At 42.4% G+C, this 18,002-nt stretch overlaps 1 protein-coding gene across 1 annotated transcript; it reads left to right on the top strand.

Moving 5' to 3' along the window:
- The first annotated feature begins 892 nt into the window (after positions 1–892).
- Positions 893–9,457, top strand: LOC132210420 (probable G-protein coupled receptor 139). The gene is made up of 4 exons (XM_059650007.1): positions 893–988; positions 4,320–4,355; positions 6,737–6,839; positions 8,547–9,457. The coding sequence occupies exons 1-4, from the start codon at positions 893–895 to the stop codon at positions 9,455–9,457; spliced, it is 1,146 nt and encodes a 381-aa protein (XP_059505990.1).
- The last annotated feature ends 8,545 nt before the right edge of the window (positions 9,458–18,002 follow it).

Below are 18,002 nucleotides of genomic sequence, written 5' to 3'. Positions count from 1 at the left end.
TGCCCCCTGACTCTCCCTAATTGTTGGCATACTACTCATGTCTTCCACTGTGAAGACTGACGCAAAGTTCGCACTGATCTGTAGTTCTTAATTAACCCTTCCATCTCCTCGCATATGCTATTATCAAAGGTATCCTCTTTTGGCCTTATAGTCCCTAACTTCTCAGTTCTTTTTGTCCAATTTTCAGAAACTTTTACAATGTTGTTTTTTTTTAATTTTATCACTGTCATGGCTTTGTTACCAGTGGCTAGAAAGGCCTCAATCCATTTACTAAATATATCAGCAAAAACAAAGACAATACCGATAGCAATGTACAAGTGACAATTCAATAAAAACAACATAAAGACTGCACTCAAATAGACCACCTGACAAGAGTGTTTTCCAGTTACGCACTGTACCCCTTGACCAGTCAATAAGCATTGGTAACAAAGCATCAGGTATACACACTTGGCCAACTGGAGTGACCCAGAGGCCTTTTGACGCAGAGCGTGAACACCCATGAGTCGTCCATAATCGTTTTTCAGGCCAGGAGCATCCCTCTGTAAACGCTGAACAGTGACAATATCTGGCGTGCCTGTCATGTTCGAGGAATGCAAGCAATTTATTGCCTGCTTGCTAACAGAGGGCGCAATAAAAGTTTGAACTGCGGCAGCCTCATCAACCCAAGTGTTACCCTGAGAAACCATAGAATCATCAGAAACATGGGCAGCACATTTGATGATAGCCAATTGTTTAGGTAGGAGGAATGCCTGGAGAAGGTTTTTAACATAGTTACCAGTGGCTATTGAGAAATAAAGAGTTAAGTCTTAGACAGCCAGACCGACTGCGAGTGTCATTGACCAATTGCGGAAGTGAGAGGCCCCACCGGGCGTCGAGATTTTCATATGGTGCCATGACTCGGATTCGGTACGGACGGATTGTGGACAGCGGTGTAAGAGCCTTGAATCCTCCACTATTGAGTGCAGAGGAATCGGCCGGCCAGACGTCAGTATTTTTCTTCCATCTGGTTTTCCTCTCATTCAAAGTAGCAGTTGACCCCACCCCTTCGCTGCCAATAGTCGAAGTCCAGCCTGAAAAAGCATCAGTCTTGGAAAGATGAGGGAAATTTTAAATGAGTAAAGAGGGAGTCGGAGACTCTATTTAAAGGTCCGGGAACTATAGTTCTGGATGAGTGTACCCGAGGACATTTTTTCCCCAGACCTCCCCTGTGAGTTTTAAAAGAATCCTGCCTTCCTTCCTTTTGTCCACTAGCAGTCTGTTCCATATTCTGTTTCCTGTTTCTCTGTTTAGTTTTAGACCTAGTACGACAGAAGGTAGAGTCTGTGCAAGCCGTGGGTTTTATTCTTTATCTTATGGCTTGTACCTAAAATGTGGTGTGCCAGACAACAGTATAAATGCATTTCTGATGTTTAATGTGGACTGTATTGCTCCAGTATTCCAACTGTGCGCAACGAAAGGCAAGTGACTGTATTATTATAAAATAGCTTCTGCTTGGAAATAGCCCCTTGACGCTGTATTATGAGGCACTTCTAACCCAGCTAAATCTCTGCATTGCTAACAGGGAGGTTAAACTAATTCATCAGATTTACAACTCAGTAATGGCAGAATTTCTGCAATATTTGTTAATTTGTAAATGTCTCTAGAGTAAGGTTTGCCAGAAAATTTTAAATCACATCCTTATTTGTAGTTGGGCCAAATGTTACTTTATATTTTAGATCTTTCTGCAGAAACATAAATTGGGCAGAGAAGACCAAATTAACAAATTGAACTTCAAACAGAATTTCTTACAGATATCAATGCGATGCTCTCATGATCGTGGTTAACAGTAGAATTTTTTCGTTGGGGATCTGCATGTTCTACTGTTTCACATAATCTGCATTGCATGTAACATTTTATTTTAAGTTGCCTACTTCCTTCTCCAGTCCTCCTCGTCTTACCCGTTTATGTCATTAATTTGGAACAACATCGCCCAGCCAGCTCTGTCAGGAGGTACTTCCTTTCTGTTTCTGTCCAGTAATTCAGCCTGGCATTTCACTCCTAATTCTTTATTTTGCATTTACTTTCTCAATCTTTCCTGTTCTGCTTTAGTTAAAGCATAATCCTCATGCTGCTGTTTCAACACTTCCCACGATTTAAAGTTTCCCTCATGATCGCATGCTCTAAAAGTTCTTCGACGTGCATTCGTATCCTGACTCGCCAGTTTAGATTTGTTATCTTCTCAGCAGTTTTTCTCCATGTGGATATTAAAGTTTTTCCTTTTGTCACCAAATTGCATTTTCAACTTGCTTCTTTCACTTTTATGCATTTATCTACATCCCAAGATCCCCCTATTGTCCAAATTTCATTCCCTAATTTGTTATTAAGGCGCCAGAAAGTTTATGCAGCGCTTCAGATTATCCGGATACTTTTCACATAGTTTCACCAGTGAGGAAGTTGGATCTTCCATCTTATCTTTATTATTACTCATCTTAAACAAGTTTCCATTATAATGTCGACTGAAAACTTTTATGAATCAACAATCTGTCAACGAACAGTAAGTTAACGACTTCCACAAAAGGCTTCACTACTCCAAAGACCTTGACAGCCTCGTTATAATATATCGCAATACTCCCTAGTGTCATCTTTCACAGGCTAATTTAGAAATCACTTTAAACAATGCGAATTTGACCAGATTTGAGTCTCCCACTCATTTAAAGTCTTCAATACTCACGTCCCCGACCTGTCTATTTTTGTCTCTCACTTCACAATGTTAGAGTCCTTGACTCTATTCCGTATCCCCGATCCGTAGTTCCCGGACCTTTAAATAGAGTCTCCGACTCCCTCTTTACTCATTTACTCAGGTAGACAAGTGAGGATAGAGTCTAATTGGTGTTTACTGCTTATTAGTTCCCTCACCACCTGCAGACCTGGTCTAGGACCTATGACATTTTAGACTTGGACAGCTTGATTAGCAGTGGTGCTACTGATCTACTCTTGGTGATGAACATTGAAGTCCCCTACTCAAAGTCCATTCTTGACCCTTGTCACCCTTAGAACCTTAGAATTTAGACAGGATGTGGTAATGTAGATAGGGAACTCATTTACTTCTCAGACTGATGCAAGAATCTTTCCAGAATCTGGTTTCAAAGTGGGACCTTAGCTGCTGGAGTCAGTTGCTGTCTTGGCTGGTGGACCCAGATTGGTGTGGGTGTTAAAAGCAGATTGAAGCTAGAACATAGAACAGCACAGCACAGTACGGGCCCTCTGGCCCACAATGTTGTGCCAACCTATTATCCTACAGAGATCTATCTACCCTGCATACCCTATATTTTGCAATTCTCCTCGTGCCTGTCCAAGAGTCGCTAAAAAGTCTCAAAAGTATCTGACTCCACTATCACTGCCAGCAGTGAATTCCATATTCAAGGTCCCTCTCACTGGTGAATACTGAAGCAAAGTATTCATTAAGGACCTCTCTGACTCCACACACAAGTTCCCTCCACTATCCCTGATTGGCACTACCTCCACACTGGCCATGCTCTTGTTCCTCACTTAAGTATAGAACATCTTGGGGTTTACCTTAATCCTATAATCCTACCCACCAAGGTTTTCTCATACCCCCTTCTTGCTCTCCTAAGTTCATTCCTCAGTTCCTTCCTGGCTACCTTGTAACCCTCTACAGCCCTGTCTGAATCTTGCTTCCTCAACCTTAAGTAAGCTTCCTTCTTCCTCTTGACTGAGTGTTCCACAGTACTTGTCATCTAAAATTCCTTCACCTGACCATCCCTTCCTTGCCTCAGTGGGGCAAAGCAATATGGTACTTGCAGCAACTGCTTCCGAAACAACCTCCACATTTTGGTCGTGCATTTCCCTGAGAACATCTGATCCCAACTGGTGCTCTGTAGTTCTTGCCTAATGTCATTGTAATTCCCCCTCCCCTAATTAAATAATTTCTCATGCCGTCTGCTCCTCTCCCTCTCCATGACTATAGTAAAGGCCAGGGAATCATGATCACTATCACTGAAATATTCTCCCACCAAGAGATCTAACACCTGGCCGGGTATATTGCCAAACACCAAATCCAACATGGCCTGCCCTCTGGTCGCCCTATCTACATATTGAATCAGGACTCCTTCCTGGACACACCTGATAAAATCTGTTCTATTCAAGATTGTTTCAAATTCTCCAAAATTTTCTAATTCAAGCTTTGCAAAATCAGAGCAATTCATTGTGACAATATCTGTAGATTGGTGGTTTCAATTAACGATAAATTTTTTTCATCATTACTAATGACTGAAAGTCAAGCTCTTTTGTTTCATTTCTCGCTTCTTTTACAACAACAGAATGACCTTAGCCAGTTCACACTCAGTGTAACTATGGTAAGTTGAACAGCAGCTGTTAAAACTGAACGTGAAGCATATGAAATTTCCACCATAGTTATAGCCAGGCTGACCTGGGCAACTTCACAGCGACTTAAAGAAGTACGGTCGAACAGAAATGAATTATTCTGAATATTGTCACCTTGAATGACACCTGGTTCTGGAGACACTGGATATGTCATACTGCATTGTGCTTCATATTGGATTGAAACATTAAACTGAATGGGTGTTTTCTGGAAATTTTGAAACCCATAGTGAACGTAAGAAATCAACTCTGGACCAATGCATGCTGAGTGGATTTTTGCCAAATTAGACGAGTTACAAATGAAGTCAGACACACTAAACAGGGCACAGGGACACCAAATCCTGAATGCTGCACGTTTACAATGAATGCAATTGTGCATTAATGGAATCATCCATGCTGATTAAATCAGTCTGCCTCAAATATAACCAAACTAAAGCGCCACATTTGAACCCAGCATGATCATGAGGACATCTATATGTGGTCTACAATCATCCCGAGCTGGACTCACACACAATAAATACAAGCAGAATTGGTTACAGTTTCAGAGAAATTAGGCATCATATTGCACATGACCAATGATCCATTATGACCACGTTTAAGAGCAAAAAAGGAGCGTCATCTCCTTTGAGGGCCACTATAGCCCTATACAGCATATACAGTCACACCATAAAGAGACCCCTCATCAGCACACACAGAATTAACACTCACTTCCACATTTACAACTGACTGCCAATGTAGCTTACGTTGCTGATCTGAAGCAGAAGACCTCTTCAAAAGTGCATGCACTGTTAGGAATTTCTGTTTCATTTCATTCGTTAATGGGAAGAGGGCATTGCTGACCAGGCAGCATTTATTGCCCATCTCTAATTACCCTGAGGGCAGTTCAGAGTTAACCAAATTGCTGTGGGTCTGGAGTCCCATGTCCGCCAGGTCACTTAAGGATGGCAGGTTCCTTCCCTAAAGAGCATTAGTGAACCTGATGGGGTTTTCCAACAATTGACAACGGATTCATGGTCTTCACTAGATTCTTAACTCCAGAAATTTATTGAATTCAAATTCCACCATCTGCTGTGGGGGGATTTGAACCTAGGTCCCCAGAATGTTATCGAGGTCTCTGGGTTAATAGTCTAGCAATAATACGATGAGGCCATTGTCTCCAAAATCGTGAACGTGAGTTCAATTTTAACTGCAAATTGGAATAAGGCAGTTTAAAATTGAAATAAATGGTTAAAATCTTGGCAGTGTATATGAAAAGGCTGCTGTAAACTAGATTGAAGAATATTCTATTTTGTCCTTATTTTTACAAAACATCCAATAAGGTAAACAAAATGATGTGCGCACAGACTTGTGTCTAGCTCAGCCAGTTGATTCTGACAGAAATACATTGAATGGGGAACAAGGAGGATGAATTGTACAAAATGGTCCAGGGAGTTCTTCATACAAATGACCCAGAGACAGCAATAGTCTGCTTCAGGGGATCGAGGTCATGGGGAAGATGTTAAAATAAAAGATGCATCTCTCCTCAACTTGGAAGTGGGTAGGAGCTGGGCAGACCAAGGGTATGTAGTTCAAACTTTCCAAGACGGTGAATACACAATTATATTTAGAACACTTAAGATGTTCCCATTTTGAAAAAAAAGTCTGCAGTAAATGCCACATGAAGATCTGGGACATTTCCGACAAACTCCACTCAACAGTCCCTGTGTCTGATACTCATTGCCTCTGTTGACACAGGATTACGCTCAGGCCATTGTGATATCATGGGCTAAAGCACGTAAATATGTTTCAATTTTAATCAGTTTGTCCCATTGATGCCATGAAAAAAAGACGCTTCAACCGTTTTATTAATGTGCAACTGCCTTTGAGTTGAGGTGTGACCCACCCACAGTTGTTACAGACACTAGAGAAACGGGCTTCACCGGGCAGTCAGCTCCTCTCTGATGCCCCAATGCAGATGTCGGAATTGTTGCTGCTTCCAATTAATGGGGGAAATTCACATTCCTGAACCGTGAGCACCCCAATTTCTGTCAGAACATGTAAATCCAGGCTAATATTACTATCCTTTAATGAGGCAAGGTAACCGGGAACATTCCGTTTTCCCTGTCTATTTATGTGCCTTCAATCGCTCTGCCCCGAGTCTCCACATACTTCTTACTTTTTGGAAAGCGACAAAACTGAGACCATTCTTCAATGTCAGATCCCGTAATAAATATTCAATTCCACAAAGAAAGTAAACAGCAGAAAGCAGCAGCTGAGTCCTCTGTTAATTGCAATGAATTTGCTAAATTGTAAAGATCACAGCATCTTATTCTCTCCTGAGAGCTTGAAATCACCTTTAAATGTTGCACATGATCAGCGAATTGAAGGAAGGGCTCAGTTTCTGACAGAAATGCACGAGATACCGAAAGGTCTGGTCTTTGCCCTGTACTATCCGGTCCTGGCAGTTATCGGGGTTCCAGGTGAAGTATTGGAGTTTGTTAGTAGCTGCGTGGATCATTGGTTACAGACATGCTCTCTCCAAGTTTATGGGATAATATTTTCCATTTCAGCGATACAATAGGTGTCGTTTAACCGGTGTATGTTTTTCCCCATTTTAACTCATTCACATTGTCTTTTAGTAATATGGTCCCTTCCACGTAGTTACATGGTTTGAGGTATTACTGCTATAACATCTTGCCTTTAACAATATGAGTTCAGTCTTTTTCCAGCACAGTATTGTCATCTTACTTACAAACATTTATCGCATTTAAATGTTTACAGACTTCCTGCGACAGGCTCGACATCAATAACTTAATTACATAAACTTCTCGTAGTGGTATTGTGTTGTTTGCAATGTCCCTACGAGTGAATTTCCACACACATCATGATATATGTGCAGTTCCTTTTGTTGCATTGGATACTACTGTGGGTAAATGATCAAATAAGTATTATTACAATATAGTTCCATTGTTTGATTTTCCGTTTTCCTGTATATGAATTCACACACTGTTATCTCTGTGTAACTGGGGTTCTGTTGTGTTATATTAGGGCTTGTGTGTGAACTTTTATACAGTTATTACAGCATCAATGCAGTTCCACATTGTTATTGCCACTGTAGCTGTGGGTGATTCTCAGTGTAGTCATTACGTAAATTCTATTGTGTGCTTTATGGATGTGAGGGGAGAGGTGTCGGGGCAGGTGTCAGCACCTCACATTCCACTTTGAAAGCCAACAGCCCAAAGGCCTAAATTAAGATTTTACCAGTTTCACAATCTCCAGATTGGTTACCTGGTTGAAAACATCTTATCCATAAAGGGCTTTGTGTTTCTAACTTACAGAATGTAACAGGTCGAGCCTGCAGGAATGTGTACTGGGTCCTTAATTTACAATTTATTCCAAATGACTTAGATTGGCGAGGTGGGGAGGAGGGCTAAATCTGTAGATAATAGTGAGATGGTGAGGAAAGTATGATTTGGAGAGCACTTAAGGAAATTGCAGACCAATGCAGATAGGTTGAATGAGTGCACAAAAATCTCAAAGATGGAATATAATGTGGCAAAGTTTGAAGTTGCTTACTGTAGCAGTAAGAAAGAACAAGCAGACAGATACCAAAACAGAGACCAGTTGGATTCTGATGTGCTGAAGAATCAAGATATTCTGGGGCATGTGTTACAAGAATTTAATATGCAGGTACAAGTAATTAAGAAGGTTAAGGGAATTTAGTCCTTTGTGATGACAGGAACTGAACATCCATCCCCGTTTCTGCCGAACTGTTTTCTCTCCGTTTGAGTGTTTTGAATTAAAAAGACAATCAAGTCAAACATGACAGAACAAGATTGTTGGCCTGAATTACCTCGTTCTATTCCTAGTTCATGTGGCTGTATGAGTCCATTTTACTTCTGACAACTTTTAATCCTGTCTTCACCTCCAATGAATTACATTACTGGTTGTGGCACAATTTCTAAGCTATTATGAATGGTTTGAACCCATCTTCCTCAGAACATTGGCATGGGCCTGGGGTGTACTTGTCCAAAGCCTTTAGCACCAGATCTAGCATTTCTAATGTATATCTCCAGTTTATCACCTGTATTCAAGTTACTTCAAAATTAGAAGCACTTTTGTTTTTTGTTCAGTCTAGAAACAGTAAAGTTCATATTTTCCCTCTGATCTCTGTCTCTCCATTACAGCTAACTTGGCAGTGATTGTCATTCTGTGTCGAAGGAGATGTGGTCTCTCTAAATGTATCACTTCCTACCTAGTGTCAATGGCAGTGACAGATCTTCTGGTCGTGGTTACAGCTGTCATATTTAACCGGATTGTTGGGATTTATTTTCCGTCCAGTTTCCTGTCTATCACACCAATATGCAGTTTTCGTGCTTCCTTCAACTTTGCAGCCATTGACAGCTCTGCCTGGTTAACAGTTGCTTTCACTTTTGATCGATTTGTGGCCATTGTTTGCCAGGAGCTGAAAATAAAATATTGCACTGAGAAGGTGGCAGTACTTGTTATATTAATTGTGTGTGCACTGTGTTCCATAAAAAACGTTTTCATATATTTTAAATTTGAACCTATGTATTTAACAAACAATATACCTTGGCTTTGCAGCATAAAAGATACATATTATACATCACCTGCATGGACCGCTTATGACTGGATTCGCTCCGTTTTGACTCCTTGTCTCCCATTTATCCTGATTTTACTGCTCAATGCTCTGACGGTCAGACACATTCTAGCAGCAAATAGGGCCCGCAGTAGAATCCGGAACCAGAGCAATGTGGTGAATCAGAGTGATCCAGAGGTTGAGAAACGGAAAAAATCTATTGTTTTACTCTTTGCCATCTCAGGTAGTTTCATTCTTTCATATCTGCTATTTTTTGTAAATATTCTCTACGTTCGAATTGCGAGTGTTACTTATTCCACGGGTTCTGATTTTGGCAATTTCACTTTTGTTCTGCAACAAAGCGGATATATGCTTCAGTTACTGAGTTCCTGCATCAATCCGTTTATTTATGCCGGGACTCAAAGCAAAATCAGAGATGAGTTAAAGAAGGGGATGAAATATCCGCTCCATATATTTGTTAAAATATTTAGAGTTTAAAAAATGATAATTTGGAATGAACTGAACTCTATGTTTTTTCTCCTTTCTTCTCTATGTCACAAACAGTGGGCACAAGTTTGTGAATCATTGCACAATTTGTGAACTTGAGGAAAATTATGTCACTGCAAAAGTCAGTCATGGGAATTGTGTTCAGTGGGTGCCAAAAGCCTATTGATTAGGCAACACAGCGCACTACACTGTGACCAAAGTTTGGGCGTCTACGGAAGATGCCCGATGTGATACCAGCGATCATTTCCAAAGCGCTTTTGTCTGTGGAGAAGGTGATGTTTGACTTTCTTTTACTCTGCAGTTCATGTGATAATGGTGCTTTCACAATGCAGTGAGAAATGGCATTGCGGAGCGAGTGGACTGAATCCCGCGGCAGATGGTAGAGAGCACAGATAATAAAATGTGAGGCTGGATGAACACAGCAGGCTCAGCAGCATCTCAGGAGCACAAAAGCTGACGTTTCGGGCCTAGACCCTTCATCAGAGAGGGGGATGGGGTGAGGGTTCTGGAATAAATGGGGAGAGAGGGGGAGGCAGACCAAAGATGGAGAGAAAAGAAGATAGGTGGAGAGGAGAGTATAGGTGGGGAGGTAGGGAGGGGATAGGTCAGTCCAGGGAAGACGGACAGGTCAAGGAGTTGGGATGAGGTTAGTAGGACGGAGATGGAGGTGCGGCTTGGGGTGGGAGGGAGGGATAGGTGAGAGGAAGAATAGGTTAGGGAGGCAGAGACAGGTTGGACTGGTTTTGGGATGCAGTGGGTGGAGGGGAAGAGCTGGGCTGGTTGTGTGGTGCAGTGGGGGGAGGGGACGAACTGGGCTGGTTTTGGGATGCGGTGGGGGAAGGGGAGATTTTGAAGCTGGTGAAGTCCACATTGATGCAATTGGGCTGCAGGGTTCCCAAGCGGAATACGAGTTGCTGTTCCTGCAACCTTCGGGTGGCATCATTGTGGCAGTGCAGGAGGGCAGTGTGGAGCGAACAAGGGAGTCACGGAGTGAGTGGTCTCTCCAGAAAGCAGACAAGGGTGGGGATGGAAAAATGTCTCGGGTGGTAGGGTCGGATTGTAGATGGCGGAAGTGTCGGAGGATGTTGCGCTGTATCCGGAGGTTGGTGGGGTGGTGTGTGAGAATGAGGGGGATAGTCTTTGGGCGGTTGTGGCGGGGGCGGGGTATGAGGAATGTGTTGCGGGAAATGCGGGAGACGCGGTCAAGGGCGTTCTTGACCACTGTGGGGGGAAAGTTGCGGTCCTTGAAGAACTTGGACATCTGGGATGTGCGGGAGTGGAATGCCTCATCGTGGGAGCAGATGCGGTGGAGGCAGAGGAATTGGGAATAGGGTATGGAATTTTTGCAGGAGGGTGGGTGGGAGGAGGTGTATTCTAGGTAGCTGTGGGAGTCGGTGGGCATGAAATGGACATCAGTGACAAGCTGGTTGCCTGAGATGGAGACTGAGAGGTCCAGGAAGGTGAGGGATGTGCTGGAGATGGCCCACGTGAACTGAAGGTTGGGGTGGAAGGTGTTGGTGAAGTGGATGAACTGTTCGAGCTCCTCTGGGGAGCAAGAGGCGGCGCCGATTCAGGCCCAAAACGTCAGCTTTTGTGCACCTGAGATGCTGCTGGGCCTGCTGTGTTCATCCAGTCTCACATTTTATTATCTTGGATTCTCCAGCATCTGCAGTTCCCATTATCACTAGTCGAGAGCACAGGTCGAGTTCCATGGTGAAACCAGGATGCGCGGCATGTCCATGCGCTCTGAGACCTCCAGTAATGTCCCACAAGCCCCAGAACATGGCGAGCAGTGAGCCCCAGAGCAACACATGGGCCGCGAGTCCGAGATGGAGACCAGTGTCAGGGGACAAACCCTACCTTAGAACTTATCTTGGAACACTGTAATGTTAAGCCCATGTTATTTTCCTATTTTTATCTTATTTTCAACCCTGTTACCATACAACTGCTTTTATTCCTCTGCTGTATCGAAGAATTGTACAGAGGTTTCTTTGTAGCTAGGTGTCACCATAAGAAGTCCGAAATTGCAAAGCTATTTCACTGCACTCCCACAATGGAGCGTCACAATAAAAAGTATATTCTATTGTGTATTGTACATTGCATCTTCTGATGAAGAATCCAGGCCTGAAACATCAGCTTTGGTGCTCCGAGGATGCTGCTTGGCCTGCTGTGTTCATCCAGCCCCACACTTTGTGATCTTGGATTCTCCAGCATCTGCAGTTCCCATTATCTCTGATCACAATATTGCACTGTGTATTGCACATTGCGTGTTGGATTTGTTCTGCTTTTTGTGAACAGGTTATGCCTGAACAAGTTTCTGTTTATTTGTGCTCTGGTGCCCGGGTTGTAGTTGTACTGAAGCAGGTTGGCTGGGGCACAGCTAGTTCTGGAGCACATGCTTTCAGTCCTATCATTGGAATGTTGTCAGTGCCCATAGATTTGCATGATACAGTGCCTTCCGCAATTTCCTGAAATCACCGAGTGAATTGAAGCGGCTGAATACTGGCATCTGCGATGCTGGGAACATCGCAGAAAGCTCAGTTGGATCATCCCTCGGCAATTATGACTGAAGATGATTGTAAATTGTCATTTGCAATGAAGAGTTGGGCTCCACTGTCACTGAAGATGGGAAGGTTTCTTGAACCTATTCTTTTTCTTAGTTGTTTAATTGTCCACCACCATCATTCCTGGATGTAACAGTTCCATAGAAGTTAGTCCTTCTCTTTTGGTTGTGGGATTGCTTAGCCCTGTCTATTGCATGCTTCTCACATTGCTTGGCATACAGGCTAGTCTTGTGTTGCAGCTTTAGTGAGTGCACATCTCATTTTTATATGTACCTGCAGTACATTGGCCAGCCATCTTGGATTCATAATTTACATCAGGGTTGATCTTCTGGATTAATCATAGTGATAGATTGGGGATTTACTCTACCATGAGAGTGTGGATTGTGGTCAAATACAATTCTGCTGTAGCTGACAGCTCAGTACAGCACATCACAAATGCACAGGTTTGAGCTGCTAGATCTGCTTGAAATCAATCCGTTTAGCATAGCGGTAGTGCCGAACAATAGAATGGAGGGTCTCTTCAAAGTGAAGACAGGAATTTGCAGTAAACATTCTTATCAGTAATGTCATGGACAGATGCAGTGAGACAGGTAGACAAGTGAGGATGGAGTCTAATTGATGTTTCCTGCTTATTAGTTCCCTCACCACCTGCAGACCTGGTCTAGGACCTATGACATTTTAGACTTGGACAGTTTGATTAGCAGTGGTGCTACTGATCTACTCTTGGTGATGAACATTGAAGACCCCTACTCAAAGTCCATTCTTGACCCTTGTCACCCTTAGAACCTTAGAATTGAGACAGGATGCGGTAACGTAGATAGGGAACTCATTTACTTCTCAGACTGATGCAAGAATCTTTCCAGAATCTGTTTTCAAAGGGGGACCTTAGCTGCTGGAGTCAGTTGCTGTCTTGGCTGGTTGACCCAGATTGGTGTGGGTGTTAAAAGCAGATTGAAGCTAGAACATAGAACAGCACAGCACAGTACAGGCCCTCTGGCCCACAATGTTGTGCCAACCTATTATCCTACAGAGATCTATCTACCCTGCATACCCTATATTTTGCAATTCTCCTCGTGCCTGTCCAAGAGTCGCTAAAAAGTCTCAAAAGTATCTGACTCCACTATCACTGCCAGCAGTGAATTCCATATTCAAGGTCCCTCTCACTGGTGAATACTGAAGCAAAGTATTCATTAAGGACCTCTCTGACTCCACACACAAGTTCCCTCCACTATCCCTGATGGGCACTACCTCCACACTGGCCATGCTCTTGTTCCTCACTTAAGTATAGAACATCTTGGGGTTTACCTTATAATCCTATAATCCTACTCACCAAGGTTTTCTCATACCCCCTTCTAGCTCTCCTAAGTTCATTCCTCAGTTCCTTCCTGGCTACCTTGTAACCCTCTACAGCCCTGTCTGAATCTTGCTTCCTCAACCTTAAGTAAGCTTCCTTCTTCCTCTTGACTGAGTGTTCCACAGTACTTGTCATCTAAAATTCCTTCACCTGACCATCCCTTCCTTGCCTCAGTGGGGCAAAGCAATATGGTACTTGCAGCAACTGCTTCCGAAGCAACCTCCACATTTTGGTCGTGCATTTCCCTGAGAACATCTGATCCCAACTGGTGCTCTGTAGTTCTTGCCTAATGTCATTGTAATTCCCCCTCCCCTAATTAAATAATTTCTCATGCCGTCTGCTCCTCTCCCTCTCCATGACTATAATAAAGGCCAGGGAATCATGATCACTATCACCGAAATATTCTCCCACCAAGAGATCTAACACCTGGCCGGGTATATTGTCAAACACCAAATCCAACATGGCCTGCCCTCTGGTCGGCCTATCTACATATTGAATCAGGACTCCTTCCTGGACACACCTGATAAAATCTGTTCTATTCAAGATTGTTTCAAATTCTCCAAAATTTTCTAATTCAAGCTTTGCAAAATCAGAGCAATTCATTGTGACAATATCTGTAGATTGGTGGTTTCGATTAACGATAAATTTTTTCATCATTACTCATGACTGAAAGTCAAGCTTTTTTGTTTCATTTCTCGCTTCTTTTACAACAACAGAATGTAAGTCTATTTCAGAAACACAGAAAAGACAAGCAAAGCTTTATCTCAGCTGTTAGAAAGATCTTAACACAAACATCATAGCAAAGGTTTAACTTGTTTCCTGACATTGTCCATCACAGAGACTCAATTCCAGAGAAATGTCATTATTTCGTCAGTTTTTCACACTTAAATGAAGCTGTCCAGTTTATTTTTCTTGGACTCTGGAGAAAATTTTAGGATTACATTACATATATGATGGCACAAAACTCACACAATACTGATTGCCCCAACATCATCAGTTCTAACTTAAAGATTTCACTTCCAAACTCTCCTGGCTTGAATGCTCAGCAAGCTAGAAACTAATTCTACAGAGGTGATTGTTTTCCCTGAACTGAACTGGAAAGACTCAAATCTCGTGCTGAGAGAAATATTACACGTCTGAATTGAACTCTTGGGTCTTCGAAACTAAAACTTCAAATCTTCTGCTCTGAAGTCAAAATTAAACTAGTTGCTTAAATGTGTTCCCTCTTCCTATGATAAACTCAACAGTATTTGATCCATTAACATTGTCGGGGTTCTCAGTGTCCTTCCAGTTTGGAGACTGGCAATAGTCATTCCTATGGTCATATCCAACCAGTTCAGAGATTACTGCTTCCCCTGAACTGTTGGGTGGGTAAAGTTGTGTGCAGTTGACCTACCCTCACATGTTCTGTCGAAGGCAGAGATCATTGTCAGTCCTGAAGGTGTGGGTAGTAAACGTCAAGGGGTTTATCAGGGGAAAGTCTGTGCTGTGTAATGGGAAGTGAGAAACTATAGTGTGGCAACGAGATGACCTGGTCAAAACCTCCCATTGAAATAATAGTACACTATTAAGTCAAAGTGCAGATGGGTGAAAGTGAGACTCTGTACGCTGAACGTAGCTGCATTTCTTTGCACTTGTAAGCATTGAATGTACCCATGATAACCTAAGCCAGTTCACACTCAGTGTAACTATGGTAAGTTGAACAGCAGCTGTGAAAACTGAATGTGAAGCTTATGAAATTTCCACCATAGTTATAGCCAGGCTGACCTGGGCAACTTCACAGCGACTTAAAGAAGTACGGTCGAACAGAAATGAATTATTCTGAATATTGTCACCTCGAATGACACCTGGTTCTGGAGACACTGGATATGTCATACTGCATTGTGCTTCATATTGGATTGAAACATTAAACTGAATGGGTGTTTTCTGGAAATTTTGAAACTCATAGTGAACGTAAGAAATCAACTCTGGACCAATGCATGCTGAGTGGATTTTTGCCAAATTAGACGAGTTACAACTGAAATCAGACACACTAAACAGGGCACAGGGACACCAAATCCTGAATGCTGCACGTTTACAATGAATGCAATTGTGCAGTAATGGACTCATCCATGCTGATTAAATCAGTCTGCCTCAAATATAACCAAACTAAAGCGCCACATTTGAACCCAGCATGATCATGAGGACATCTATATGTGGTCTACAATCATCCCGAGCTGGACTCACACACAATAAATACAAGCAGAATTGGTTACATTTTCAGAGAAATTAGGCATCATATTGCTCATGACCAATGATCCATCATGACCACGTTTAAGAGCAAAAGAGGAGCGTCATCTACTTTGAGGGCCACTATAGCCCTATACAGCATATACAGTCACACCATAAAGAGACCCCTCATCAGCACACACAGAATTAACACTCACTTCCACATTTACAACTGACTGCCAATGTAGCTTACGTTGCTGATCTGAAGCAGAAGACCTCTTCAAAAGTGCATGCACTGTTAGGAATTTCTGTTTCATTTCATTCATTAATGGGAAGAGGGCATTGCTGACCAGGCAGCATTTATTGCCCATCTCTAATTACCCTGAGGGCAGTTCAGAGTTAACCAAATTGCTGTGGGTCTGGAGTCCCATGTCCGCCAGATCACTTAAGGATGTAAGGTTCCTTCCCTAAAGAGCATTAGTGAACCTGATGGGGTTTTCCAACAATTGACAACGGATTCATGGTCTTCACTAGATTCTTAATTCCAGAAATTTATTGAATTCAAATTCCACCATCTGCTGTGGGGGGATTTGAACCTAGGTCCCCAGAATGTTATCGAGGTCTCTGGGTTAATAGTCCAGCAATAATACGATGAGGCCATTGTCTCCAAAATCGTGAACGTGAGTTCAATTTTAACTGCAAATTGGAATAAGGCAGTTTAAAATTGAAATAAATGGTTAAAATCTTGGCAGTGTATATGAAAAGGCTGCTGTAAACTAGATTGAAGAATATTCTATTTTGTCCTTATTTTTACAAAACATCCAGTAAGTTAAACAAAATGAGGGGTGCACAGACCTGTGTCGAGGAGGTGTAGCTCAGCCAGTTGATTCTGACAGAAATACATTGAACGGGGAACAAGGAGGATGAATTGTAGAAAATGGTCCAGGGAGTTCTTCATACAAATGACCCAGAGACAGCAATAGTCTGCTTCAGGGGATCGAGGTCATGGGGAAGATGTTAAAATAAAAGATGCAACTCTCCTCAACTTGGAAGTGGGTAGGAGCTGGGCAGACCAAGGGTATGTAGTTCAATCTGTCCAAGACGGTGAATACACAATTATATTTAGAACACTTAAGATGTTCCCATTTTGAAAAAAAAGTCTGCAGTAAATGCCACATGAAGATCTAGGACATTTCCGACAAACTCCACTCAACAGTCCCTATGTCTGATACTCATTGCCTCTGATGATACAGGATAACGCTCAGGTCATTGTGATATCATGGGCTAAAGCACGGAAATATGTTTCAATTTTAATCAGTTTGTCCCATTGATGCCATGAAAAAACGACGCTTCAACCATTTTATTAATGTGCAACTGCCTTTGAGTTGAGATGTGACCTGCCCACAGTTGTTACAGACACTAGAGAAACGGGCTTCACCGGGCTGTCAGCTCCTCTCTGATGCCCCAATGCAGATGTCGGAATTGTTGCTGCTGCCAATTAATGGGGGAAATTCACATTCCTGAACCGTGAGCACCCCAATTTCTGTCAGAACATGTAAATCCAGGCTAATATTACTATCCTTTAATGAGGCAAGGTAACCGGGAACATTCCGTTTTCCCTGTCTATTTATGTGCCTTCAATCGCTCTGCCCCGAGTCTCCACATACTTCTTCCTTTTTGGAAAGCGACAAAACTGAGACCATTTGTCGTCTCTGAATATACGTCACTTCAATGTCAGATCTCACAATAAATATTCAATTCCACAAAGAAAGTAAACAGCAGAAAGTAGCAGCTGAGTCCTCTGTTAATTGCAATGAATTTGCTAAATTGTAAAGATCACAGCATCTTATTCTCTCCTGAGAGCCTGAAATCACCTTTAAATGTTGCACGTGATCAGTGAATTGAAGGAAGGGCTCAGTTTCTGACAGAAATGCACGAGATACCGAAAGGTCTGATCTTTGCCCTGCACTATCCGGTCCTGGCAGTTATCGGGGTTCCAGGTGAAGTATTGGAGTTTGTTAGTAGCTGCGTGAATCATTGGTTACAGATAAGCTCTCTCCAAGTTTATGGGATAATAATTTCCATTTCAGCGATACAATAGGTGTCGTTTAACCGGTGTATGTTTTTCCCCATTTTAGCTCATTCACATTGTCTCTTAGTAATATGGTCCCTTCCACGCAGTTACATGGTTTGAGGTATTACTGCTATAACATCTTGCCTTTAACAATATGAGTTCAGTCTTTTTCCAGCACAGTATTGTCATCTTACAAACATTTATCGCATTTAAATGTTTACAGACCTCCTGCAACACGCTCGACATCAATAACTTAATTACATAAACTTCTCGGAGTGGTATTGTGTTGTTTGCAATGTCCCTACAAGTGAATTTCCACACACATCATGATATATG

This window comes from Stegostoma tigrinum, chromosome 12 (assembly GCF_030684315.1).
Source record: "Stegostoma tigrinum isolate sSteTig4 chromosome 12, sSteTig4.hap1, whole genome shotgun sequence".
Lineage (NCBI taxonomy): Eukaryota > Metazoa > Chordata > Chondrichthyes > Orectolobiformes > Stegostomatidae > Stegostoma > Stegostoma tigrinum.
The sequence above is the reverse complement of the archived record's forward strand: the minus strand, read 5'-3'. Positions and strand labels throughout refer to the sequence as shown.